At 40.0% G+C, this 11,068-nt stretch overlaps 1 protein-coding gene across 1 annotated transcript in view; it reads right to left on the reverse strand.

The window, feature by feature from the left end:
* The window catches only part of EFHC1 (EF-hand domain (C-terminal) containing 1), a 68,526-nt gene that overhangs the window by 38,679 nt on the left and 18,779 nt on the right, over positions 1-11,068 (reverse strand). Inside the window, exon 5 of the mRNA XM_005885159.2 lies at positions 3,453-3,740. Coding sequence (XP_005885221.2) covers positions 3,453-3,740 — 288 coding nt within the window. The remainder of the gene's footprint in view (positions 1-3,452; positions 3,741-11,068) is intronic.

Genomic DNA, 11,068 nt, shown 5'->3' on the forward strand with positions numbered 1-11,068 from the left:
CTTTCAACAGATAACCAGGCCCTTTGTTAACCTTACCTTAGGAATTTGGGCAGGAATTGAGAAGCTTCCTAAGGATGACAGTACTTCCTATCTCTTAGATAAAGCCTAAACTCTTTGATGAGATTATTTTAAAGGAGGGGAGAGAAGGGAATGTCTTTAAGGGCAAAAGGACAGAAAGGGGCAAATTCCCCCAGACTAGAAAACAGACACAGTTGGTGGTTCTCAGAAGAGCAAGACTCTATATGTGATCTGTAGGGACGCTCCGAGCACCTGTGCAGCCAGGTACATTTAATCTCAGGCATTCGGAGTTCCAGTGTCTTACCTAGTACCAAACATCAGGGTGGTGTCCTTGGTCACTGGACATGTGAGCCCTGCCTATAGGACTCCTTTAAGTCTGGGAATGCTTCCTTGTTCTTAGGGCTTGAAAACTTTGGCAAAGCTGAGGGTGAACAGAAATACGAGCTCAGTTGGACTGGGGCTCAAGTAGGTTTTAAGTCACTTTTTAATATAATATTTTTTGCACATCGGCATTTGTGGAGTAGAGTTCATATCTACTTTACTAGCAGTAATACTTTAGTGAAGAGCCCGGCCAGTGTGGCTCAGCAGTTGAGTGTCGACCAAGGAACCAGGAGGTCGCTGGTTAGATTCCCAGTCAGGGCATATGCCCCGGCTGTGGGCTTGATCCTCAGTGTGCGGCAGGCAAGAGGAAGTTGATCAATGACTCTCTCTCATCATTGATTTTACTCTCTCTCTCCCTCCCCCTTCCTCTCTGAAATCAATAAAAATATTTTTAAAAAATACTTTAGTGAAGGTAATAAATTCTATTATCGCTGATTTCTGGAGCTTTATTTTTTAATGTGTTCAGTTCATTCTGTCTATAGGACCAAACATTTATTTGGAGTAATGAGGAGGGGTAAGAAGGGATGGTGGTGATGATGATATGTTTAAAGAGAGGTGATTTCTAATTCAAATCACACCCTAAAGACAGCTATCTTCCTTATCCATCCATAGGTCCAGCCCTAATGAAAACCATCAAATTAAATAAGATGTGTACACATTTTAAACTGTTTAAGGAGCCAACTTCTCACCTAACATATCAATTACTGAAAACACAATTCAATCTAATTATCAGTGCCCGAAATACACAGCTCTAGTCTATTATCAGTCATTACAATATTCACAAATTCTGTATTTGCAAATTTACCTACTTCCTAAAATTTATTGGTCTTTCAGACATGCATGCAGTGATGAAAATCTGAGTTGCCTAATGCACACATTCATAGCTGAGGTTGAACAAAGTGAGATACTGCCGTGTTTCAGCTTTTGTATTGAAAAAGTATCCTTTTTGTGGTCTCTTTAGTGCCACTTTTTCTCACTTTGTGCATTTGTTGGTGATTTTGCTGTTTAAAATGCCCCAACCTTAGTGCTGACGTACTGTCTCATACTCTACATGAAAGAAGGCTGTGATATGTACTTAATGTCACTAAACTATACATCTAAAATTGTTAAAGTAATAAATTTTATGTTATGTATATTTTACCACAATTTTTTAAAAGTCAGGCTGATGTCCCTGAAGGAGGAAATACATGTGTGAGATAACCTTCATTCAGGTGTGAGTCTGATGTTAATGAATCAACAGTATATTTTAAAAGTGGCATTCTGAAACAGAAACACATTAAACAAGTTTATGTATCCAATGGGTTGATGAAAACGTGGTGACCAGAGACTTGTAGGAACCTAACCCTGTATTTCTCCTTGGAGCAATGGTGCAGTGTTTGCTAATGAAGTGTTTGTGGTAACTTTATAGAACAAAAATACCATGAATATTAAGAACTGACTGTAACTGGTTTAGATCAACTGCTCAATGATCAATTTGCAAATGTTCAAATTGTCCAGAGAGACACAATTGTGAAAATAAATTTACTAACTCAACTTAAAGTAACATTTTATAATTTCTCATTTTTGGTACAATTCTGAAGCTGCCTATGATTTAAAGGACCTAAAAAACCTAAACAATGACAGAACAAAACATGCTTGAAGGGGACAATATCTCAAAGATGGTCTAGCACAGGGGTGGGCAAACTTTTTGACTCGAGGGCCACAATGGGTTCTTAAACTGGACCGGAGGGCCGGAACAAAAGCATGGATGGAGTGTTTGTGTGAACTAATATAAATTCAAAGTAAACATCATTACATAAAAGGGTACGGTCTTTTTTTTTTTTTAGTTTTATTCATTTCAAACGGGCCGGATCCGGCCCGCGGGCCGTAGTTTGCCCACGGCTGGTCTAGCACCTCAACCTTCTGTAGAATTTTTCTCTGTTGCTTTGGGATGACACAGGTGCCGTGGCTCCTTTTCTTACTTCCTTGAGGTCTTTGTTCACCTGTCACCTTATCTGTGAGGCCTTCCCTGACCAGCCTTCATATAGAGCAACTCCAACTTCCATCCCATTTACTCTGATTTCGTTTCTTCGATAGCTCTTATAAGCATCTGACACATTATAAATTTATTTATTGTTTCCTCCTCCAACCAGAATGTAATCACCTCCATAAGGGCAATTCTTTATACTTAGCACCTATGACAGTGCCTGGCACATAGCAGGCACTCGATAAGTATTTGCTAAATAAATTACTAAATTAAAAAGATAAATGAGTGAATTCCTAAGAGCTCAGTGCATGGTAAAAACTAATCTTATCTGGCATTAGGTAACATGAGATTAAAGGTATAAAATGACTGAGAAACTATATTTGCTTCTAGTGCTTTATTTTTAAAAAATATATGTTTTTATTGATTTCAGAGAGGAAGGGAGAGGGAGAAAAAGACAGAAACATCAATGATGAGAGAGAATCACTGGTCAGCTGCCTCTGCAAAACCCCAATTGGGGACTGAGCCCAAAACCCCGGCATGTGCCCTGACCAGAAATCGAACCATGACCTCCTGGTTCATAGGTTGACGTTCAACCACTGAGCCACATGCATACATTTTGTGCTTTTAAAAAAGGGGGCCTCTCTCTCTCTCTGGTAAGAAAATCCATATTTATGAAATAGAGAAAACAAAAGATTTTTGTCAATATAAAAAAAGTGTTTTCCTTTAAAAATGGTTTTATTTCAGGAATTCTTTAGAGAGCAAGTGTCCCTATAATATAGCAAGTATGATTTACAGAAAAAAAATATAAATTACACAGAAAAATTTAGGCTCATATCTGCTAATAGAGATAGTACTATTTTTGTGAACTCAAACTTCAGGTACATTGTCCAATGCATCTTTCCTATTTCCACCCCATCAAGGGTGCTACCTCCTCTATCACTGCATAGTTTTGGCACATATACAAATACCAAATCAACCTATATAATAATCCATACAAGGCAGATTATCTTACTCTAGTAAGTGATATGTATCCTTCCATAAATTAGAATGCCTCAGAGACCACAACTTCCAAAAATATATACTATACCTGTGTGAATCCATCACAGTCAACAATGTGGAAAGTTCTGCCATAAACTGTAATGTTTATTCCTCGGTTTAGGTCTTTCCAATGGTAATGGTCTCCCCGGTCGTTCTTGGGTAAGCGCTGACGTTTGATTAGCTTGCCTTGAGGGATCCCAGAGTTTTCCACAAGGGGCTCCATGACTGACATGCTGTCATCTTCCAGGTAGTAGTAAATGTGCACCTGACGGATCCTATAGTGTTCGTCAGTGGACATAGAAACATCTTCTTGAAAATAGGCATCAAACTTCAGTACCTATAACACATAAGGGAAAAAAAAATGGTGTTGCATTAGTTTCTCATCCAGAAAATGTCAAGTACCCTCCTGTAAAGAGAAATCACTCAGAGGGATTTGAATATTCATCACTCCTATCTACTAAATCAAAGATTGCCAAATTATGGTCCATGAGTTAAATATACCCGTCACCTACTCTTGTACACAAACTAAGAATGTTTTTTATACATATTTAGGTGATTAAAAATCAATACAATAAAATTTCACAACACATAGAAATTATATGAAATTTAAATTTCAGTATTTACAAATAACGTAATTACACAAATAATTAACATTTATTTGCTAATGGCTGCTTTCCCATTACAACGGCAGAGTTGTGAGTAGTTGTGATCGAGAGACCATTTGGGCTGCTGCTATGGTCTGAATTGTGTGTCCCCTCTCCCAAATTTATATTGAAGCCCTGACCCTCGATGTGACTATATTTGGAGAGTCTTTACAAGTTAATTAAGCTTAAATGAGGTCCTAAGGGTGGGGACACTAATCCAATGGAAATAATGGCATTCTCCCCTGCCCCCCACTCTCAGCACATACCGAGGAAAGGCCATGTGAGGACAAAGCAAGAAGGCAGCTGCCTGCAAGTCAGGAAGAGTGCCCCCATCATAAACCAAATCAGCAGGAAGCTTGATCTTGGTCTGCTAGTCCCCAGAACAATGAGAAAATAAAGTTCTATTATGTAAGCCACCTGTCTGTTATTTTATTACAGCAGCTCAAGCAAACCAAGACACTGCAAAACCCAAAATATTTTCTATGGGCCCTATAATGAGTTTGCTGACTTCTGCTCTAAGTGCTCAAACTATGTGTAGACTATTTACTAATGTGTTCCTTGATACGATGGCTTAAAGACCTTCACTGTACTAGCTGCACGTCCATGGCAAAAACCTCTCTAAAAATTTTTGGAAAGAGTAAGAAATTTGGACAAGATTATGACTTTTTATTTCAAAATGAAAATGAAGGCTCAAGTCCATTTCTTTAGAAGTGGAGCCCCTTACATATTCATACTAAAAACATTATTAAAAGTTTCTATGAATAACTCTCAAATCATCAATCCACCACAGAATCCCCCACGGTTGGCATGTAAATTGTACTCAGAAATATATATGATAGAGCAAACCCTAGGTCCTCTGGAGAACACCAGTATTGATGTGAAGTCAAATGGCATGTCTATTGTACATTTAAAAATATGTAAAAATATTATAAAAAGTCTATGTTGACAGGCTTTGGGATGAATTTTATAAATATCTGTTATTCTGTTTCTTTTTTTTCAATATATTTGTATTAATTTCAGAGAGGAAGGCAGAGTGAAAGAGAGATAGAAACATCAATGAGAGAATCATTGATAGGCTGCTTCCTATACACCCACACTGGGGTTCAAGCCTGCAACCCAGGCATGTGCCCTGACCCAGAATCAAACCATGACCTCCTGGTTTATAAGTTGACACTTAATCACTGAGCCACGCTGGCTGGGCTATTCTGTTTCTATTTTTATTATTTCTTTTCAGGGAGACAAAGTATTAGAAGGATGTTTTAGGTAAGAAAGTGTTAACCCAAACCTCTACTAGAATAAGAGCAACAAAACAAGGAGATCCTCCAGTAAAGACTCAAATATGGCTCAATGAATAGAAAATACAGAACAATTTTATACATGAGTGCTGTAGCTAAAAAGGTATAGTCTCTATTGTGGAAGAACAAGATAAAAACCAAAAGAGAACAGGCAACTTCACAGGAGAAACATGAACATAATGGAATGAAGGCCTTAAAATTCATAATAAAAAGATGAGATGGGTTAATGTAATAGAATGTAAAAGGAAAAAATAATATGGTGAAAGCAAAATATAAAAGTCATTTTATAGTAACACTTTAGATGTTTTTTAAGAAAACTGGGGACATGATCACTAAGCGGGGATAGGATCAGTAATTCATATATGAAATGGTCTTTATTTGAGCTGCAGATTAATAAATACACAAATGTTAGAGCCAGACATAGTCAGCTATTCAAACTTCCCTCATTTTACAAGGAAGGAAACTGAGACTCAGGGTGGTACCGTGGCTTGTCTGAGGCCACAGAAGGGGGCGGAGGGGGGGCATAGCTGGGACTTGAAGCTCAGTCTGTAAACTCACAGCCCAAAGTTCTCTCCATATACCTCACTACTTCTTAGATAACAGTGCTAGAGTGGTTCAGAAAAGGAACTGTGTAGCTAACATGGTCAGAAAAAGTTTAAGAGGAGGGGACAAGGGTGTATTCTAGCACAGCAGCAGAGGAAGGAAACCCAACAGCAGTATGCAGACCGTGATGGAGGAGGAAGGTGCTAGGCCTGGCGATCAGGCTGAAAGCCCCTCCAGTAGTCCAGGTCTATAGCAATACATGACCAGCGATGAAAAAACGAAGAGTTGATTTGGGTGGTGATGAGGAAGCAGAAGGATGGAAGCCAGATGAGGTATTGAGAAAACACAGAGCTAGGAATATAGTGATGATTCTCACAGAAATAGAGATATTAAGAAGATAATTTTGGTAGGACAGATGATGAGCTCAATTTCAAGCTTGCTGAGTTTAAGTTGATATTGCAAGGGGCAATTTGGAATGCAGGACTGGGTCTGGAAAAGAAGTCAATATTAGAGGGAAATCAGGATGATTCAAACATTCTGACCCAAGCAAATGAAAGGACGGAATTGCTGTCATACTGATATTGGGAAGATTGCAGTGGAGCAGATTTGGGGGATGAGGAGACAAATCGGGAGTTAAGTTCTGAACATGTTTAGTTTAAGGTGTCTATTAAACATTAAAAAAGAGATGTCAAATAGGCAATTACAAATTATAGGCACAGAATATCATCATATAAAGGACATTTCAAGCTATGCATCTAAACCAAAAGAATAAGCAGACAGAGAAGTCCAAAGACTGAGCCGTATGGCACACCCATGTTCCTGCCATCTGCTTTCTAAGATTGAAAGGGATGAAAATGCCTTTGGCAACAGGAACTTGGCCTCAGAATGGGAGGCAGGGAGGAAATACAAACACACTCTTTAAAGAATAAAATAAACTGAATTTCTTCTATTTAAAATAAAAATTTTTAAATGATATGCGTTACTTATAAACAAATCTTCTAGCCCTAGCCAGTTTGGCTCAGTGGATAAAGCATCGGCCTGTGGACTGAAGGGTCCCAGGTTTGATTCCAGTCAAGGGCACATGCCGTGGTTGTGGGCTCGATCCCCAGTAGGGGGTGTTTAGGAGGCAGCCGATCAATGATTCTCTCTCATCATTGATGTTTCTATCTCTCTCTCCCTCTTCCTTCCTCTCTGAATTCAATAAAAATATATTAAAAATAAAATAAAAGGATAAAATCTCAATTAAAAACACACAAATCTTCTAGACTATGTCACATGATCATTACAATTGAATCCTAATTCTATGTGCATCTACAGTAGTGAACTATGACCACATAATCATTTTGTAAAATCTAAACAATTCCTTCTGAAACAAAAAGAAAAATTAACTAAGGTAAAGCTCAGTTTTTGCTTTATATTCACTTTAGTACATTCAGACTGTATAGAGAAAAGAAGTAACTGGTTACATATACACGAATGACCTGGTGCATGGATTCGTTCACAATGAAAGGAAATTAATTAGAAGGTGGCCAGTGGGGCGGTACTGGGTGAGACTGGCCAGACACTCCCTGAAGCCAACCTCCCTCAGTCCCTCCCCAGCGTCTGCTGAGTGAGCAGGGTCCCTCTGGCAGGTGGGGTCCCTTGGCCTGACCTGCGGGGACCAGGCCAAAACCGGCTCTCTGATATCCCCCGAGTGGTCCCGGAGTGTAAGAGGGCCCTCTGCAAAGTTGCTGTCATAAGAGGGTGTGGAACGCAAATGCAAGTGTACAGTAAACCAGATTCAGGACTGACAGTGCCCCAGCAACAACATAACCCACGGCTGAAGGTGGAATCCCGCAGCCCTGTGAGGAATCAAGCTCCCTCCTCTCTGCTTTTGGGGTGTGTCACCCGAGAACCACCGCTGCCAAGTCACTGCAGCTCAGCAGCTCCTGCGTTGAGTGTCTGCCCCCTGGTGGTCAGTGCATGTCATAGCGACTGGTCAGATGGTCGGATACTTAGCATATTAGCCTTTTATATATATAGATGATATATTTGGTACTAATCGAAGAAATTGACTATTCAGTTAATTAGGGCACAAAATTTTCAAGTTCTCTGGTTATTTGGGAGTTTGTTTTCTGACATAAATGGTAAGTGGTAAAAATTTTATCTATTAAAACATCCCCGAGGAGTGTTTTTCTGTCTTTACATTCAGCTCTGATCACTTAATATGGATCAGTTTGTGCAATAAACACTTGGATTTTCTCTGGCATATGACCTACACATATAGCTAAAACTACATGTTTTCAATATGTAATTCATGTTACAGAGAGCCAAGTTAATATGTGAGGTCTCAGTAAAATAATACTCTAACTCCTAAAATATTTATTTGATGGTTAATCAAAAAAGTACTTATTGCCCTAGCTGGTTTGGCTCAGTGGATAGAGCATCGGCCTGCGGACTAAAGGGTCCCAGGTTCAAGTCTGGTCAAGAGCACAGGCCCGGGTGCTCGATCCCTGGTCAGGGGCATGCAGGAGGCAGCCAATCAATGATTCTCCCTCATCACTGATGTTTCTATCTCTCTCCCCTCTCTGAAATCAATAAAAATATATTAAAAAATAAAATCAATAAAAACATATTTTTTTAAATGTGGTACATTTACACCATGGAATACTATGCAGTTATAAAACAGAAGGATCTCTTACCCTTTGAGACAGCCTGGAGGGACCTGGACACATTGATGTTTTTCTCTCTCTCTGCCCCTCCCTCCTTCCCTCCCTCCCTCCTTCCTTCCACTCTCTAAAAATCAATGAGAAAAATATCCTCAGGTGAGGATTAACAACAACAACAAAAATTCATCTCATTTTTAAAACTAATGTTTATTGAGTATCAATCACAGGAAAGCTAGTCCAGGAGGGGGGAAACAGCATGTGCAAAGGCCCTGTAATGGGGGAGGGGGGTATGCTACAGTTTCAACAGAATAAGGAAAACAAATCAATTGTGAATGAAACACAGTGGGTTAGTAAAAGCTAGGCTCAGAGGAGGGTGGAGAAACAGCAGGGAGGGCCAGACCCAGTAGGACTGTGAGGAACCTGTAGAGTTGGGTCTTAGCCTACACACTGGGAAAGCCATGAGAATGTTTTAGGTCAGTACGTGACAATCTGATACCTACTCCTTTTTTAGAATAAACACCTTTATTACATGAGCTAAGAATGGAGGGAAGAGGATTTATTTGCTTTTCCAGTCCTTTGATTTTCCTCAAATAGAACTCCAGCTCCTTGCCCTCGAGCACATAGCCCTCTGCTCAGCCACACTGGCCTGGTCTTGAAGCGATGCATGAAAGAAGGTTGCCCTGCTGGAACTGCTCCTCCAGAAGATGGCAGATTTTTGCATTCTTTTTCCTTTCATCATATTTCTTCTGAATTTTCTGATTGTTTTTTCTTCAAAATCTCTTCCTCTTCAGGAGTCAGCTTGGCCCCTTCTTGCAGCCCAGGGGCAGTGCGTAGTGGGACTCATACCACTGTCGGTACGCTGTGCTGTCAACAAGCACAATGCAGTTCTTTACTAGGGTCTTGGTGGGGACCACCTTGTTGTTGGATGCATTGTAGACAACATCAATAATCCTTGTTTTGCGCATACAACACTCTGAGCCCCAGGAGAAGTTGCCCACGTCCAGCCTCAAGGCTAGGTACTTCTTGTTGCCTCCGGGCACTCGGACTGTGTGTATGCGGAGGGGTCCAATCTTAGTGTTGTTTCGGTTCTTGTGGTAGGGCTTTCTCTTGCCCCTGATCTTGCGGCGCCAGCTGGAAAGAGAAAACGCAAAACTGATACCTACTTTTAAAAGATAAGCCTGCCTGCTAATTGGAAAGTTAATTGTAAGTAGAGAGATGAAAATAAATGAGCAAAGTAGTTATACATTTTAGAAATGGAAATGATAGAGCTTGTGAGGGAAAAGAATCAAGGATGACTTTCAGGTTGGGGGACGAAAGCAGCTAGGTGGATAGCGGTAATATTTACTATACTGGTTAAGAGAGTCTGAAGGCATTTTCACAGAAAAATGACATAATGTGCTTTGGGTACTAAACCAAGCACTGGACATGCTACGAGCATAAAAAAAACAGGTGTGGGACTACTACAAAGGTTAACAGTATGTTAACAGTTAACATATTGCTTGTTTGAACTATGACAGTGTAGAGGAAATGGAAGTGAGATATACTTGAATTGGCAACTCACTGAAGGGGAAGAAAACCTGAAATGGCTTGGGTTTCACACTTTGATTACCTAGTGGAGCCATACAGAAAGAGCACATCTATAAGAAAAGGTAGTGGTCTGGGTGAAAGACATACAGAACCTGAGGTGCCCACAGCTCATCCAGGTGGAGATATCTTATGGCATTTTCAAAAAGGTCAGAATTGGAAGTATCAATAGTAGTCTACTTTGAGATGACAGTTGAAACCATAAAAGTGGGCAAAATCTCTCTGAGGAATCTATATGTATAAAAGGCTAATATGCTAAGTGTCCATCTGGGTAATGACATCACATAGCAATGCCTGGCTTCCTCTCCCTAGCGACGTCTAGCCTCCTTGCAGTTTCTTCAGCCCAGGAACACGACTTGCTTTATAGCCAGGTGCAAACATTTCACACTTTAACCAAATGTCTGTGAAGCGTTTTCCCGTGCCTCATCTCATTTGATCCTCACAGAAGTCCTGGAGTAGGTAGATAGGAGACTCAGTGGAATCCTATTTTCTTTTCATTAGCCAGAAAATGGAGATTTAGAAAGTTTAGAAACTTGACCCGACTGAAAAGAAGTAAGAAATTGTGGACCTTGGAAATGACTTCATGTTTTCTCACTGCGCAGGATATAGTCAAACACTGCTGCAGTTAAATATTTTACCCTTTGTTCTCCCTGCATTATCTACAATAATAATCTTTGTGTTGATATTTACTGCTGTGTTGCTGACAATTACCTGAAAGAGAAGTTGGGGTGCTTCATTGGGCTGGAAAAAGTTTAGCTAAATCAGAGAGCAGGTCTAATTAAGCAAGTTTATTCTATCTACACTAATAAAAGAGAAACATGGTAATTAGCGTACGACTGCTACCCTACCCATTGGCTAATCAGCATATCCTTATGCAAATTAACTGTCAGCCAAGATGGCGGCCGGCAGCCATGCACTGAAGCGAACAGGGAGGCTTGCTTGCTCCAGTGA

This window comes from Myotis brandtii, unplaced genomic scaffold, assembly GCF_000412655.1.
Source record: "Myotis brandtii unplaced genomic scaffold, ASM41265v1 scaffold893, whole genome shotgun sequence".
In the NCBI taxonomy this organism is placed as follows: Eukaryota; Metazoa; Chordata; class Mammalia; order Chiroptera; family Vespertilionidae; genus Myotis; species Myotis brandtii.